The following is a 16992-nucleotide window of genomic DNA, read 5'->3' as shown; positions in this document are numbered from 1 at the left end:
CCTTGCTAGATATTGTGTCGATGCCCAAACCAACAGAACAGCAGGAATGGTCGGCGGAGGAGCAGCCCAACGTCGAAGCGGATGAGCTATTATCTCATGGAAAATTCCATCACAGGAAATGGAAACTTTACAGTTTTTACCGAAAAAGACATCATAAAGATAAACCACGGTTGTCTGACGAGGAGGAGGGGATAGGCAATTCTAGGGTGACGATGTTGGCACTTTTTGATCGACAGCACATTCCTAATGGAATGACTCAGCAGAGTTGCAAAGCTGCAACACTTGCAAGTCAATTATACACTTGTAAAATGTGAAAATGTTTGTATGACGCGCCGTTAAACGAGATTTAACATCTAATTTGCATGCACTTGTACGACATTTAATTTTGTTATTATTAACATTTGAGTTTCCTTGTCTGCTCGGCACTTTAAGTCTTATCTTATCGCTTCTCTGCACCATCGATGGTTGCAAAACATTTCACAAATCTCTTGCTTTCCAATACAGATCGTAACTTTGAATGATTTCAAATCAGTTAAATTTTATGTTGCTGCACATTTGACGAGTATGTAAATTTTGCCCAACAATTTGTGAACATCACATAACCAATAACAATATATGTGTTTTTAGCCTGCTCTGCAAACGGTAATTTTTATTTTTTTCCTTTATTTTTATTCAATAAATTGCGATTTAATTGATGCCATTTCATGTCTGCTGCATTCGACTGAGACATTAATGGGGCGTGAAACGACAGCAGAACAAGTTTTTGTTAGTTACGATGATTAATTTCTGCACTCTTTGGTTGCTTTGCGGTTATTACTGAGTGGCATGCGCCTCCATCAAAGTATTTTGCATGCAAGAAACCAAACAACTGGCAGACAAAATCGACGCAGCCCCATGAACCATAAAGATTCAATGGTTTATTCATGATCAATGGGTTATTTATGAGTTTGGTTAGCTAATAAGCTGATAACAGCTTTGATTTAAATGTGTGCATTGCCTGTCTATGGCATTATGTCAAGACTTTTGTGTCGGAAATGCTCCAGTTTTGGTTGCAGCTAAAAGCCCAAACTAGATTTCAGAGCGGCATGGGTCGAGGCTTTCAATACGCTTGCTGATACAGAAAGGTAATTTTATGCGCAATTTTTATTTTATATATTTTAGCAGCTTAAAAAGAGCAAACGGTAGACAGGGCAGCCCTAAATGGATCACTATTCGCAGTCAAGAGTCTCCCCAAGCTCCAAAAAATGCTTTGCTTTGCGTGTGACGAACTTCTGAACACAATTGATGTACCCCCACGAAAGGGCATACTAAAGATGAGTCTCTAGAAAGAAGAGCAAAAAACAAAACAAAGAGCTAAAATATAAATTTAAGAAACAGGTTGAAAACGAGTATGCTGTGCAAAACTGTCTTTTGTTTTTGTTATTTGGCAATTTTATGGCTTTTTCGGCAACTGCTGAATTAGTTCAATGGAAGTAGCCTTTGAGTAAGGATCTCTGAGTGTTCGAACTACCAATAAGAAAGACAAAATGTAAGCGAAGTTTAAGACAAGTTTCTGGTGAAGAAAGCAACAAAAATCTCCATTTTGGGAGGTTTACAATACCCATGAATAAATAATAATTGAACAAGCTTCCATGGTGTGACGAGACTGTGTTTTTCCCCTAATTTAAGGTCGAGTAATATTGATATCTCTCACTCTTTTTAGGTATTTGCTGCCTCTACTTCTATCGGCCCTCGCAAGTCTCTCCGCGGCGCAGTACTTCACTCACAGGCCCAAGCCACATCAGCCAGCATTCGAGCATGATCCACAGTACAGGGAGCTGCAGAGGGTATACGAGTGGAAGAATATTCAGTACGGGTTCCCCAGTGAGCGGGATCGCGAGGAGGTGCTGCGAAATGGGCGCTACAATCCCGACAGTCCCATACCCATCGACATAGATGTGTACTATCCGCGTAAGCAATGAAAGATAAACTTAAAGATACATTAATAAAGTTAAATCGCTCTTCCAGCTCAGGGTGGAGCTGCGCGTCACTTCATCACGACGCCGCGTTTCGGTCAGGGTGTGCCCTACTCCCTGGGCTATGTCACCCAGGTGCAGCGTGAGAATGGCAGCGAGATTCAGGCATACCCCAGCTACGACTGGCACAAGAGCCATGGCGGCGACTGCAATGGACTGACCTCCGTGTACCGCGTGCACATTGATGCCTGCGGCCAGATGTGGATACTGGACAGCGGCGAGATTGAGTTTGTCCAACATTGTGCGCCCCAAGTGGTGGTCATTGATTTGGCCAGCAATCAGCTGATACACCGCTACCGTCTGCCCGAGGACACATTCAAAGCAAAGGTCAGCCGCTTCGTGACCATCTTGGCGGACATTCAGGATCCCCCGCCGCTGGGTGTGTGCAAGGAGGCGTTTGTGTACATGGCCGATCCCACCAGCAAGGCCATTGTCGTGTACGATGTGAAGGCCAACAAATCCTGGCGCGTGGAGAACAAGTTTACGTATCCCGATGCACGTTTTGGCACCCACACAGTGGCTGGGGAGAGCTTTGAGCTGCTCGACGGTGCCTTGGCCTTGGCCGTGACACCCAATGGGTTGGGCCTGCGTCGCCATCTGATCTTCCATGCGCTGTCCAATGAGCTGGAGCTGGCCATACCCTTGGATGTGCTGCAGAATTCCACACGTTGGCAGCGTGGCATCAGCTCTTCGCTGGAGGAGTTCGTCGCTCTGGGCAGAAGAGGTGTGCAGTGTGCGGCCCATGCCGTGAGCCGGAGTGGCTTCTGGTTCTGCGGCTTCCTGGAACCCATCGGCATCTTCGGCTGGAACATACAGACACCCTACACCAAGGCCAATCTCAAGCTGCTGGCACTCAACCCCAAGACCTTGCAATTTGTGAGTGGCATGAAGATCGTGACACGGCCCAGCGATGGCCGTGAGGAGCTGTGGCTGCTCTCGAATCGTCTCCAGCGGGTATTTGGCGGAACCATCGACTACAAAGAGATCAATTATCGGGTGCAGCGCTGCGACGTCGATGACATGCTGCAGGGACGGGGCTGTGTGGGCTCTTAGGCTATGTAAACGTAAACAATCTGCTGTGAGCCACCATAAAAGATGTCTATAAATCTCGAAAATATTCCCTTCCATTCGATGCTGTTTGCTTGACCCTTGTGTACCTGCCGCTGACCTTTTGTTTATGTTCTCTCTCTCGATGCGTCGCCTATTTGGTCAATTAGGGTCTGTTAGCGACGAGCAGGCTATAACACCTTTGCCGAGCCTTCAACTACCTGCGCGTCAGTCTTTACGCATCGTCTGAGGGGATTGGACGCGGCTCTCCAACAGTTACTCCTACTGCTTCGCGACTGCTTCTCCAACTGCTTCCACACTGCTCCTCTACTGCTTGCAATGTCGAGGATCCAAAGTGCAGTGCTCCTGCTGTGTGTTTTCTCTGCCGTGCAGTGCCAGCAATTGTTCGTGAAACAACTCCACACGCTACACCAGTGGACGAATCTCAGTTCGAGCCATCAGTTCCTGCCCGTGGATGTGGACATTGAGTACGGCGATGAGGGCAGGCATCGCACTTTTCTCACCATTCCACGGCTGAGCCTGGAAACGCCCTTCACCCTCGCCACTGTGTTGGCCAGTGACAACGAGCTGGTGGAGAATCCACGCCTGGAGGCATACCCCAACGCGGAGTGGCACCTACCACCGAATAATTGCTCCGGCATTACCTCTGCCATCAGAACATTTGTAAGTGCAAACGGAAAAGTTAAGATCTCCATCTCCAGCATCGTTCTTTCCCACAGATCGATGAATGCTGGCGCCTTTGGGTGGTCGACTCGGGGCAGGTGAACTCCCTGCAGCTGTGCCCCCCTCAGATACTCACCTTCGATTTGGTCAAGGATGAGCTGGTGCAGCGGCACACCTTGCCCCCCAATGCGTACACGCCCCGCGTCTCGATCTTCACAGCTCTGGTGGTGGATCTGGCGGAGAGTGGGGCGCCCAACAAGTGCCTGGGTGGCAAGGCGTACATAGCCGATGCCTGGGGCTATGGCCTCATCGTCTACGACTCACTCACGGGCAAGTCGTGGCGCATAGAGCACGAGTCGATGAAGCCGTCGTCTGTGGAGCGTCTCGCACGTTCCAGCAACTCGCACGCGGGCATATTCACGGTGAGCCTGAGTCCCAGCGAAGTGGAAGGTAAGGTTTGAATTTTGGATGTTCCAAGAACTCCCTTTGACAGCTCTTTGGTGGTTCTTTTTCAGATCGATTTTTGTACTTCCACACTCTGAATGGCTTCAATGAGTTTGCCATTCCCCTGTCGCTGGTCAACAATGAAACCGTTTGGCAGTCTGCCAACTCAAGCGCAGTCAAGGATCAGTTCCGCGTACTCGGCACACGGGGCATCCAGTGCGAATCGGAGGTCATGGATAACTCTGGAAATCTTTACTGCAGTCTCATCAGCCTGGGCGCTCTGATTAGCTGGAAGGAGCACTCAAATTACACGGCGGATGACCTGCGGGTCGTGGCCTACAATCCGCAGAAGATCAAGTTCGTCACTGGCCTCAAGATCAACCGAAATTCCAAGGGCGAGGAGGAGCTTTGGGCCCTGAGCAGCGAACCGAAACTTTTTGTGGGCGGCACATTGCGTGAGAGTGAGGTCGAGTTTCAGATAATTGGCTGTCGCACGGCTGACCTGCTTGCCAATACTCCGTGTACGGTGGGCGCTGCGGAGACCCCGCCCATCCCAGTTTAATTCAAGTAGTGTTTAATTTTGAAAAGTTTCAAACTGTATCGATAAGAAGTAGCGATATCTCGCCTTTAACATGCTACCGCGTCAAAGCTGACTGCTATGGCACTCGCAATGGTTAGTCGGTTTTACCGGGATTAGACTTTTTTTGTTTGAAACTTCATTTGCAAGCAATCCAATAAAAAGAAGTCCGAAAAACTAGTCAATCTTGTGGAAAATTGATTCGTCAATCGGATAAAATTGTAGTTTTAGTGCTGAGAGTCTTAAATAGCTGGTAATTTTAATCAGAATATCAAAATCGATGAAAATGATTGAAGATGTATGGTATATTTAGAAAATGGGAAGGTATATTTCTCAGGGCCAAGCGGTATATAAACTATCGATAAGTCCGCGGTCACCTGTTTTGTGTTTACGTGTATTTATTTTTTATTTAATTCGCATTTATTATTAAATATGACGAACCTTCAACGCTGGCTCTTCTACGCAACGCTCTTTGCAGTGCCCTACCTCTCTGTGGTGCTGGGCACAGTGCAAACGCAGTTCACGAGCAAATATCTGCTGCAAATTCAACTGCTGCCGCTTCTGCTCCTGGTGCTCTTTGGCGTAAGTTGAGGGACTTCGTAGAATGCCGCATTAGTAACACCCATCTCTTCCAATAACCCTAGGTATACTCCGTGTGGACTGTGCTGTACCGTACTTTTACCTTCAACGACTGCCCCGAGGCGGCAAAGGAACTGCAGGCTGAGATTCTGGAGGCACGCAAGGATTTGATTGCCAAGGGATTTCGGTTTCGGGACTGATGGAGTGGGCAACATACTACGCTGAAACCATGTGCATGTTAATTTGTAATTCCATTAATTATAAAAGTTATATCCCAATGTATTGTGAGCCACATTTTGGGTTTTGCGTGCGCGGAAAACGTTGCAGCCGCATGAGATTGATTTCCCCAGGTGAAAAAAAGTTGGAAAACAATTGTACATTGAGACTGTGTCGAATTCAAATACCGCAGACACCCAAGAGACTGTTTGAAGCTTTGGGAAGCAGAGCTTACTCCGGATGTAGGAAAGTTCCTATAATGTTCATTCATCTTCAATCAAGCTTCCGCGGTGCTGGATACCCGGCTTTAATATTTAAATTAAACTCAATTCAAATTCCCGGCCATCTCTAACTAATCCAAGCCAGCGATATCGATACATGTAAAAAGCAACTTAGCTTCAAGGTATGTCAGTATTAGGTGGAGCCACTAACCATAATTAGCATAAGATGAGAACGTACCAACAGGCTGCGAAATCACTAAAAGCTTATATTTGTGAGAACCTCAAGTCAAGCCAAGCTGAGAAGTAAGCTACCAATGGAAGCTTTCGCGGAGTGGACTTACCTTTCATAGTTTGACCATGCCAACCCATTTGCTTTACTCTAATTCGCGTTAAATAGTGGTAAATAGGTGATGAAATGTCTTTCAATTGGTCCCAAAAAACTTCCATTTCCAAAACAGGAATCGATGTTTACACCAAAACCAAAGTTTCGATTAAAATCGATTTTTGAATCGATTTTTTCCCAGCACTACCAATTATGCATGCTTGAAATGTCGCGCTCTTGGGGCTAGGCTAGCTAGCGTCGTCAAGCTTTGAGCACAAACAAAACGCGCTTAGACATCACTCGCAACAGAACCGCCGCTCGTTACGTGTCCGAAAAATTCAATAGAAAGCGAAATGAGTCACAAATTGATTGGTGCCTGCCTGCTGCTGAGCTGCCTGGTCGCCGCTGTCCACAGTGCTGCGAAGGTGAGTCTACGGCCCCATCTGGCCCATCCTTAAGTGTTCAAGCCCTAGACCGAGGTCACGCGAATCAGCGCGCAAAAATAAAGATTGCACAAGCACAAATAAGCGTGTCAGGGCCTCGCCGAAGACGCCACTGTAAGCACGAGGGCCGAGTATTTAGGTGAAGAAATGCATAAATGCAAAAATAAAACCAAATCTAAATAGTGCTTATTTGTATGTGGACTGGTGCTGCACCCTTTTTGGGGCAGCAACAAGTGGCACGGGGTTGAATGAACTGTAGGCTGTCGTCGGAAAATACCATGCCCTGCCGTGGAAAATCATTCAACATAATTTCCATTATACACAAGTGTGGGGAGGGGAGGGTTGGCTCTCAGCTCTGCAGCGCTCTGCTGGCATTTTCGTTTGTTGTTTGTGATGCGAACCGGTTTCTGCGACGATACCAGTTTCTCATAGCGGGGAACCGGTGTGCGCCGCCGGCGACCAACTGCAACTCCAAAGCCTCCCCTCCCGCCAACCTGTTGCTGTTGTTTCGGTTGTGGTTGATTCAACGAAAAAAAAGAATGGTTCTTCCAGCGAGCGTTGTGTCAGCGAATTTATATAACTTTGGCTTCAACTCCAACCCGACGCTTTGTTCGTGGAAAGCAAAAGCAACAAAAAATAATAATAATTTGCATACTTCAGTGTGTGTGAGTGTGTGTGTGCACACCATTTGGTTAACTTTTATTATTTTTTAGAAGTCATTGTTAAGTTAATTGCGCATCATTTGCCGCTGCTTCGTCACGAGATACAGCAACAACTATTCCGTGTAGTTGGATAAAATTTAAAGCAATTTTCTACAAATCAGATCCCATGATTGGTGGCTCTCTAACCACTTTTTATTTTAAATTCGTTTGCGTTATAGTTTTTGCTTTACTTAAAACTATTCACACAACATGCATGCACATATGTTTCGGGGATTGTTATAGTTTGTAGCGGATGCCCACTGTATTCAGTGCCAGCCAACGGAAACTTTGCTTTGCTTTGCGAATCAAATCTGTGACTCAGGCGGGGGGGAGTGCGAGTACTTTTATTGATGCAGAGAAAAGGGAGACCAAAAGAGAGAGAGAGAGTGAAAGACCAAGAGCGAGAGCAGCCTCATTAGCTGGGATCAGCGCCTTTTGCTTGCTTTGATCTGATCGAAATTGAATGAGTCGTCAATGCTGGCAATTGGGAGAGTCGACAAACATACATATTTACGGTACTTGTACAATAAATACTAGGTGAAGCCCGGACAGCTAAAATCCACACTCTATTAGCGTTAGGTACATTTGGACACACAAACGTACCTATGTATAGATATAAATACAAATGTACAAACTAAAGAACAATTTCTAGTAAAGAAATTTCCGTTGCAATACAAAAATTAATAATAAATGTTAATTAAAATAATGGACTGGCACCATTTGCCGCGTTTGTCCAGCTGCTCTTTGGTGTTGAGAAGATAATTTTAACACCAAATCTTCATTCATACTGAACGTAAGTATGTACATACATACATAAAACATATGTACATACATACATATCTACATACTTGTTCCTCTCTCACGAGCAAATGCCAGTTAAAGCTCTCTGAAATATTGTCAACTGCCAAGTGAGGCATGTCACAGCATGTCCACCCCCCTCAGCATTCGACGAACAAAGAGTGTAATAATATTGTGCAGTTGCCAAGTCACCCGCAACTGATTTGCAAATGAATTTGCATGGCACAGGCCACTGGGCTGCTGCACTCTCGAAAAATGCAAATTGCCGCCTAAACAACTGTTTTCCATTCTGCGTGTGTGTCTCGTTTCAGGTGCCCATTGCCATTTACTACGAGTCCCTGTGCCCGGACAGCGCCAAGTTCATTACGGAGCAACTCTATCCGGCCGTAAAGGGGGAGCTGCGCGATGTTGTGGATCTCACATTTGTGCCGTTCGGCAAGTCCCAGGTGAGTGCTGTGGCATCCAGAACAATGGCTCATCATCTACAATCGGAGTCTGTTTGGGCCCCCGCAGTTCTTTACGCAGGGCTCCGAGGTGACCTTCACCTGCCACCATGGACCGAACGAGTGCTACGGCAACAAGGTGCATGCCTGCGCCATCGAGCACATCCAGGCCAACTCCTACCAGATTGAGTACACGCGCGAATCGCTCACCCTCGACTTTATCAACTGCCTGATGCGTGCCGGCAAGAACTTCCCGGACAACGTGTACCCCGGCCAGCGCTGCGCCACCGAGAACCACATCAACAACTGGGAGAACATCAAGACCTGCGCCAACACCACCGAGGGCAGTCAGCTGCTGCGTAAGGCCGGCGAAGCCACCGGCCGGCTAAAGGAGCCCCTCACCAGCGTGCCCAGCGTGCTCTTCAATGAGGTGAGTGGAAGCCCTCCCCTGGAGCTGTTCCTTTGCTAATCGTATGTTCTGTTGTCTTGCAGCAATTCGAGAAGAAGGTCAACGATCGTGCCCAGGTCAACTTCATTGGCACCCTCTGCCAGTACGTCTCTGCGCCCCAGCCCCGCATCTGCGCTCAGCACAATGCCGCCGTACCCACTGGCCTGGCCAGCGTAAGCGCCATCCTTAGCTCCCTGCTGGGTCTTTGGTTTATCCGCTCCTTCTACTAAGCTGTCAACTGTGCATCTACATCTACATCTACATCTGAATCTCAAACTGCTTCCACCCCAAACTTCCGTCCAATAAGGGGAATCATCTCCATGAATTATGATTTGTTTTTCTCTTTTTTGGTTCTGTTTACTGGTTTGCTTTTAGGCCAATTGACACCCAAGCCGTCCAAACGTTCAGCTCGAATATGTTTAGCAGAGATCACATTTATATTGCCAGAGCTGGACTGCTCTTAAATGTAACAATTAAATAAACAAGTTAAAAACAGAAACAATTGTGCATTTTGTGCTGTTTTAATATGAACTTTAAGCAGCTTGGATATTAATATTTACACTGGGAATAGCTTGTGGAGAATATTGGAATAGTTTCAACATTTCCACAGAATATACAATATTTTATTGTAAAAGCTTCCTTGGCCTAGAAAAGTATCCAAAAACTATCCATTTACGCGGCAGAAAGTAACCCTGACACTATCCAAAACAGGAAACGCTTTGGATACCAAACCTCGGGGAACAACTTTGTTGTGTAGACGTATCAATATATTTGATTGTAGTGCAAGGTCCAAATCATAGTTATGATTATTTTTTATGATTATTTTGTATATTTTTGCCTTCTGTCTGATGGCTGCATTCTGCCACTTCTTTTCTGTGCCAGGGAACTTCTTTCTTTGATCAACCGAAGTCGCTTGCTGCATGTTTGCATCCCATTGGACTGTCAAGCCGCAATCTTGCATCTCGTTTCTCATCTGATTACGGTGTTTACACATTTCTAAATACGATTTAATAATCGTAATGGAGGCGTAATTACCTCAGGGTATCCCCCAAATAGCAAAACTGTTTCTATTACTACTTAGCAAAGAGCGAAAAAAACAAATCTCTTACATCAACATGTTTATTTATATGATGCCCTATGGATCTTGGTGTTTCTCTGTAAATTTAAATACATTTAGAATCGGATTAAATCAGGGAGCAGGCAGGTTGAGCGATGTGGCGCTGCACCTTAACCGGATTGCAGCTGTCGAGGAAGCCCCTTAAGGCTGATGGTGGTAGCTGCCGCCTGTCCGTAATTCACATGTTTGTTGTCAAATATTTTGATCGCTCTGGCTGGAGCAGCGTCAGCTGCTTATCGTGTAATTTGTTTTTGGTGCGGGGCGATAAGCTGGGCAGGGCAGCTCCTGGAATCGGTAGTGCTGCTGGGGCTGGGAGCTGGGCAGCAACAGGGAGGAGAGTGCGCCGGATAGATTACAGCAGATGTGGGGTGGATGGTGGGAGGCTATCGCGGAGTCGTTTAATTGTTGTAAACAAGTCATTAGCAAATCAATTTGCGGCCGCTGTTGATATGCAGAATGAGACTTGCCTTTACGCCGAAATATGCTGAGCTAAAGGGAAAAAGTGCACCTCAAGTTAGCCGATCAAATGTGGAGCAGTAAACTAATTAAACCACCACGTGGGCTTCCACTGCGGGGCAGCATCTGTGGGGGTAATAAGGTTCACAGTGCATTCGGCCCACGGCTCCGTGGCATCTACGTCAGCAGCGTCAGCGTGTGGCAAGCTGTGCAGGTGCAAAATGGATTCATTCATTCATGTATTCATATCTGTTTTCGAGTGACGCGCTCGTGCTGAGGCCCAGGCATTGCCGAGCAAATAAATCTGAGTGCGTCTCTAATTTGACGTTCCCCGGGACAGTACCAGAGTCTGCCTCTGCTCCGCCCTGCCCCGACCGTTGCTCAAAGGATAGTCAACACCAGCAAGAACCACCGCACTACAGCTCCCACGCATTTACGCGCTGCCCCAACCCAACGCCAAGCTCCCAATTCCAATATCATTGCATACATCTAGGCGCCCGCTGCCTGCCGAGCACTTCGTGTGGCATTCGGCTCGCAGCTTGCTGCTGATTGGCTGGCACGCTTTGGCACACACACACGCTCGCACCCACGCACACACGCACACAGGCAGACAGCGAGAAGTATAAAGCTGGGCTGACTGCGTCCGGCGGCATCACAAGAACTCCGGCGTGCAATCGAGCCACACACACACCACACACACAAGAGCCATCCTGCCATCCTGCGAGGACCATCCTGCCGACCCAAGGAGCACGAGAAAGTCAGTGAAGTGAAAGTAGGTGTACCAACGGCGTTAAACTGAAGCTGATCTGTGGGCAAACAAGTGGCAAAAAAAAAGTTTGTGTTGAACGAAAGAAAATTATTGGAAATTATTTCACTTTGCCAACTTTATACTCATTACAAGCACTCGGTGAGTAGCGCCCACTCGAAGATGGGCGAAGCCTGTCCGACTCCAGCCCGAGATACTCGCACTTTTGTTTGCTTTAATTGTCGGCCAACTAATTTGCTACGCGCCCTGAGGCGCCAGGCGTGTGCCCTCTGCCTTTTTGTTTATTTGTTCAATTTAATTGAATCAAATTAGCCGCGTCTATTCCGACGTCTATTATCCGCTTTGATTTATTTTTCATAATGCACCCCATCCACTCTCATGCCGCGGGCCAGGCGCACCCAAAGTTGAAACTAGCAAAGGGCCTTAAAATCGCTCAAGACAGAGTTGAGATGGCAGCTGCTCGCTCCTACTGAAAGTCAACAAACAGTCAACAGTCGTGGCAGCTGCATAAATCATGCATAGCCGTAGGAGCAGTCAGACAGCCAGTCAGCCAGTGGCTCGACTTGTTGCTCTTTCCCCCAAAACAACTTGGCCTCTGGAGTAACTTTAACTCGATTTGGGAACTTACTCTCCTTTCGCCGAGTTTTGCTCTCGCTTTATAATTGGTTTATAGTCGGCAGCAGTTATGCGTAGTACACATGCCGAAGCATCTTGCAATTTGAGACATTTTACAACTCAAACTATAAATGTGAAAAGGATAATCATGTCTTTGCCAAAGCATAATGAAATTAGGATCGAATATGTACAAACTTAAGTTGGTAATTTATTGTAAATATTATTGAAAGCAATTCCATTAGGTGCACTACGTGTCTGCACCATTTGCATGTTCATCTTAGATCTTTATTCAATTCATAAATATTCAAATTAATAAACTTGTCAAAATGGTACAAAGGAATATTCAAATGCAAATGGTCATTAATTTGCATTATTAATATTAAGAAAATGAAGCAACCAACTAATGCACGTGCTTTATGTTTGATTTAAACTGATTTTCAATCAATTAATACGTTTTTTTCGCATTAAATTTGTTGAATGCGCAAAGAAGTATTTGGTGTATGACTCCCAATATTTTTTTTACCTTGTGGAACGCTCTTAAAAAAAGTAATAGCTAGATGAATTATATTCCATTTGAAACCGATTAAGTGGCCACACTTTACTCAATGAAATATTCAGTTATTTATTTGAAAATTTTTTTTTTGAGAGTCAGCTAAAAGTAAAGAATTTTGTTTAAATAAGTGTAGAAAGTGCTTGTAGATAAGTCGATTAATTTATAAATGATATCACATGGATATTTACTTTCCTTAGTTAAGAAAAACTTTTCTCCCACAGCCTGAAAGTTCTTCTCCGATTGTTGCTTAGTGTTGCCGGTGCCCCTCCCATTTTCTACCTCTTTCCATCACTTTCACCAACTTTGAGCTTGACAGACCAAAGAAAGATAATTATTTATTATAATTATTCAATTACCCTTAACACACCCCGTGGTGCATCTCTTTATCTTCAAATTCAATAGCTATTAGCCCGTCCCCAAACTCCCATCCACGCCCAAAGGCACGCTTTTGCAGGCTGACCTGTTTAGGCATTTGCATTTGCAACGTTTTGCTTTGTTCTCTACGGATTATCAGTTGGTGATTAGAAAATTTCACACGGAAACCGATCGAACGGGTGTTCATGAACTTTGCATTGGCAGATGTTGATTGGAAATGGGCCGGGTGCACCCCCAAATCGAGCCACAGCGCTCGCGGCAGCAGCAGCGGCACCTGTGGAAAGTTTTTCCACAAAATGTTTGATTTACGATGCCCAGAAGCCGCACGAATGGGTATTAGTGGCAGGGTATTAGTGACTCCAACTCATTAGGGCATTATTATGATGACTAAATAGCTGCGGCTGTGGCTGCGCCTGCCGCTGGGAAAATTGATAAACCAGGGTCGAACCCCATCGGTAATCATGTTGTTTGTGTAATGAAAATGCTGTTATTGTTTTCGCTGGCGTGGGTGCTCCGCAGTAGCACTCGACATATTAATAATCACTTATCGGCTGACCATAAATTTAGCTCCTCCACTCAAAATAGACCGCACAGACGACAGGAATCGAAATGTTAATGGGGCGCAGCCAACGAGTAGAAGTAGTGGTGGGGGTGGGAGCTGGGAGCTGGGAGCTGTTCGCTGGTTGCTGCTTGCAGCACGCGTGACACGGATTGAGCGCAGATTACGAGGCAGATAGATCGCGCAGCTTATCAGTCAGTCCGGCAGGGATGGGTCGGGAGCCTCCAATGTGGCATATAGATCGCGGTGTACCGGTCGCTCGGCTTCAGTCGCCGGCGGTTGCTTGAAAATGTGAAATCGTGTGCTCAAGAATTCGGCTGTTGGGATGGTGCGGTGCTGAGAGATCAAGTGAAACTGACAAAACATCCGCCCCAAGCCGCAGTCCGCTGTCTGTGATTATAGAACCCATCTACTTGAACCTGCGCTACAGATTGCGGTCGAACAAACAAAAACCTAAGCTCAAACCCAAGTGTACTCGAGCTGATAAACGGGCTTTAATCAAGGCGCTGGCACAAGGTACTAATAAGGGAAAAACAAAGGGTAGTTACGTGTAGCTGAGGTGAGTGAAGTGAGTTCCCCGCTCGAGACCGGGCACTGCTGCAGTCGCATCCGAGTGCGACACGCGACCAGGTTCGGTTCCTAATAAACTTAATTACGCACACATGATTGATGTGTGAGGGCTGTAAAATCCATCAGGCAGCCATCGAGCATCAGCTGGAATCAAAATTTAATTTCGGTTTTAGGCCCACACACACACAGACACACACACAGAGAGCAAATCTTCATGCAGGTTACGGCATTTGAAATGAGTTTTATGTTTTATCTTTGAATATCTTTCTGGGAATTCAAAGCACGTAATAAACAAACATTTTGTGAAGCTTTCACGTTTGCCCTCAAGTTAATTGTCTTTGTTGTCTTCGACAGTGTGTGTGTGTGTGTGCCTGTGTGTGTGTGCCTGTGTGTGTGTGTGTGTGTGTGGGCGTTACATAAATCATAGTTCAAAAAGTTTTTGCGGCCCAGGATTAGCTGCCTAAATGCATATTTGCCATGCCGCTGACTTGTGTGATTTCTGAATTCTGATTCTCCCTCTGACTCTGACCCTTTCCCCGTGTGTTCGGATTTCCTAATTAGTGTGTGGCACACCCCACGGGGCCGCGTTTGCTCTGTCATTTGCAGGCCTCAACAGGTGCCAGCACTCTCGCTAACTCTCCTTCCCCCTTTCTATCTATTACAGCTATCATGAATTCCACAATTTCGCTGCTGCTGGTTGTCATCTGCACCGTGGTCCTGGCCGCACAACAAAGCCAGGCGAAAAGTGAGTATCGTTCCTCCTTTAGGTTCAGCTTTAAAGCCTCGTTATGGCATGATGCCATGAATATCGCCATTCAATTTAAGAGCGAAAAACAAAGCCATAAATGTGTGACATATCCAGAGAGCAGACATCCGAGAACCCTTCTTGCCGGCATCAATTGTTGCAGTTTAATGCAAGACAAACAAACGGCGTCCTACCAGCGACAGCCATTGACATGGACCCCCAGAGTCTTTGTTTATGCAGCTGCGGCAATGCAGCAAGTGGCAAGTGGCAAGTGGCAATTGGCTGTGAAGGTGCGCCAGGCAAGTGGCTGCAAAAGGGGGCCATAAGCTGTGCATTTTCCATTGCCCCATTGCTCCTACAGAAGTCATTCCCATCAGAAGAATGTTAGAGGGGGAACAACGCACTTGAGAGCAGGAAACTGTCACAATGCTAGATGAAGGACAGCCATGGAAGGGGTACTGCAACGTATTCCATTTCATAACAATTTTAACATAAATTGGGAATACATTTTCGTATATTTTTATTGCATTATCAAGCAGCAACTTGACACAATTCCGTTTTAATTGTTTGTTCACTTTTGATTGCAAATTCTCGTTCATTCGGTTTGTAGAATCTGGCCTTACATGTGTATATTTATGTACGAACATAATTGGATGATCATCTGAATCCCAGTTCGCATCAATTACCAAAAACTTTTCGATTTGATTGCCTTTTGAAATGGCATTTACGAGTTGGCAGGCCGTTTGGGTGCGTCTGCTCCCAAAGTGAATTTAAGGCACGACAAGTCAAAGTCGAAGCGGGAGATACCCTAGCCAACAAGTTACATTTAAATACAGTCAAAGACAACTCCCTCGAGTGCAGCGAGGGTACAATTTATGTGTGTCCCTGCCCGTGTGGGCGGAAATTCAAAAATAGCAGGCAGGCAGGCAGTCAAAAAGTTGTGCTCCCAGACGCTCGACTGAGCGGGGAGCGGGGAGCGTGGAGCGGGAGCGGGAAACGAGCAGTGGGAGGTCAAATGGTTATCACAAGATAAGGTCTCTCCCGAGCATTGGCAAGCGATTAAAGATTTTGGCAGTGAGAGCGACAGTCAGGCAGTCTATCTGCCACCGAACCGACCCGACCCGACCCACATATGTGCTCGTAATGGTACAAACTTTGTGCGGGGAGAGCTCACGCACACGCACAGGTCGTGCCACAGCACAGGATTGGGAGGGTCTGGGCTCCCTGGATGTGTGCACTAAAATCGATTAGTCGTCCCATCCAGCAGCAATTGCAATTTCTTGGTCACTTGCCTGATGGCTAATTCATTTTCGATCTTGCAGAGGGCTGCCAGGCCTACGGCCATGTGTGCTATGGCGGCCACGGCAAACGCTCCCTGAACTCCGGCGGCACAGGCACCGGTGCGGGCGACTCTGCAGCCGAGCAGGAGTATGTGCGTCCAAATGGCTTGCTGCCGATGCTGGCGCCAAATGAACAGGCACAGGCACTGCCCGAGGGCGACTTTGATGACTACCCCGCACGTCAGGCGCTCTACAAAATTATGAAGTCATGGGTAGGTGTGGGTTACGCTCTTCCCCCCGCTTCGGCACGACTAACGAATGGCTTCGGCTCACCTTTTACAGTTTAATCGCCCACGACGACCGGCTGCACGTTTGAACGAACTGGATTATCCACTGACCAACTCCGGAGAGCTGTTCAATCGCGACGCAGCGCTGAACTAAGCCACTGACAACAACACGAACCAACCCACATGGCCGTACTGCACCAACAACAACAACAACAGCATAAGCATCATCAGCAACAGTAACAGTAACAGTAAACACCCGATCCAACACCAACACGAACACGCTGCACTCTACACCCTGTCACCTACACCCTGTAGCCTACACCCTGCACCAACACAGCAACAAAAGTAAAGTGAAAGTGGAGCAACAATTACTATGATATGAGTGTTATTTACCTACTTTTCGCAACATGTATAGGAAATGTTTGATAAATGTCTACAAATACGCGCAAAATCTGCTTCGAAAAAAACTCTTAGAGCGCATCACAACAAACAGCAAAAAAAAGTAACTGAAATTTTTAAGGGGCTGGTAAGAATTTCAGTACACAAAAAAAAAAAAGACAGATGAATAAAACCGATCAAATGCAATTACATCGTGTTTCAATATTACACTACACATTATTTATGTTTATTTACGAGGAAAGCGAAAGACTATACATATGTAGCTGTAATTTTTAATTTAAATATAAAATAAATAATCCATACTGCACGGCACCAACCACAGCTTGGAGACC

At 46.4% G+C, this 16992-nt stretch overlaps 5 protein-coding genes across 8 annotated transcripts; all 5 read left to right on the top strand.

The window, feature by feature from the left end:
* The first annotated feature begins 1493 nt into the window (after nucleotides 1–1493).
* LOC117896677 (protein yellow) lies at nucleotides 1494–3135 on the top strand. The gene is made up of 3 exons (XM_034805122.1): nucleotides 1494–1528; nucleotides 1703–1950; nucleotides 2008–3135. Coding segments are annotated over exons 1-3 (1311 nt in total). The 5' UTR covers nucleotides 1494–1526; the 3' UTR covers nucleotides 3069–3135.
* Nucleotides 3136–3279: 144 nt separating this feature from the next.
* On the top strand, nucleotides 3280–4934 carry LOC117896510 (protein yellow). The gene is made up of 3 exons (XM_034804864.1): nucleotides 3280–3746; nucleotides 3803–4196; nucleotides 4262–4934. The coding sequence occupies exons 1-3, from the start codon at nucleotides 3402–3404 to the stop codon at nucleotides 4750–4752; spliced, it is 1230 nt and encodes a 409-aa protein (XP_034660755.1). The 5' UTR covers nucleotides 3280–3401; the 3' UTR covers nucleotides 4753–4934.
* Nucleotides 4935–5158: 224 nt separating this feature from the next.
* On the top strand, nucleotides 5159–5628 carry LOC117899121 (dolichol-phosphate mannosyltransferase subunit 3). Its single transcript, XM_034808914.1, has 2 exons — nucleotides 5159–5349; nucleotides 5412–5628. The coding sequence occupies exons 1-2, from the start codon at nucleotides 5200–5202 to the stop codon at nucleotides 5544–5546; spliced, it is 285 nt and encodes a 94-aa protein (XP_034664805.1). The 5' UTR covers nucleotides 5159–5199; the 3' UTR covers nucleotides 5547–5628.
* A 741-nt stretch (nucleotides 5629–6369) lies between these two features.
* On the top strand, nucleotides 6370–9440 carry LOC117899118 (GILT-like protein 1). The gene is made up of 4 exons (XM_034808907.1): nucleotides 6370–6530; nucleotides 8359–8493; nucleotides 8561–8920; nucleotides 8983–9440. Exons 1-4 carry the CDS (start codon nucleotides 6459–6461, stop codon nucleotides 9166–9168), a joined length of 753 nt encoding a protein of 250 aa, XP_034664798.1. The 5' UTR covers nucleotides 6370–6458; the 3' UTR covers nucleotides 9169–9440.
* A 1746-nt stretch (nucleotides 9441–11186) lies between these two features.
* On the top strand, nucleotides 11187–16846 carry LOC117899119 (neuropeptide CCHamide-2). Of its 4 annotated transcripts, none has more exons than XM_034808911.1 (4): nucleotides 11187–11283; nucleotides 14614–14694; nucleotides 16017–16246; nucleotides 16317–16846. In XM_034808911.1, exons 2-4 carry the CDS (start codon nucleotides 14619–14621, stop codon nucleotides 16413–16415), a joined length of 405 nt encoding a protein of 134 aa, XP_034664802.1. In that variant the 5' UTR covers nucleotides 11187–11283; nucleotides 14614–14618; the 3' UTR covers nucleotides 16416–16846. The 4 variants fall into 4 exon arrangements, with proteins under 4 accessions (XP_034664802.1, XP_034664800.1, XP_034664799.1 ...); XM_034808909.1 differs by lacking the exon at nucleotides 11187–11283 and adding an exon at nucleotides 11290–11418; XM_034808908.1 differs by lacking the exon at nucleotides 11187–11283 and adding an exon at nucleotides 13642–13938.
* Nucleotides 16847–16992: the final 146 nt, after the last annotated feature.

Source organism: Drosophila subobscura, chromosome O (assembly GCF_008121235.1).
Source record: "Drosophila subobscura isolate 14011-0131.10 chromosome O, UCBerk_Dsub_1.0, whole genome shotgun sequence".
Lineage (NCBI taxonomy): Eukaryota > Metazoa > Arthropoda > Insecta > Diptera > Drosophilidae > Drosophila > Drosophila subobscura.
The sequence above is the reverse complement of the archived record's forward strand: the minus strand, read 5'-3'. Positions and strand labels throughout refer to the sequence as shown.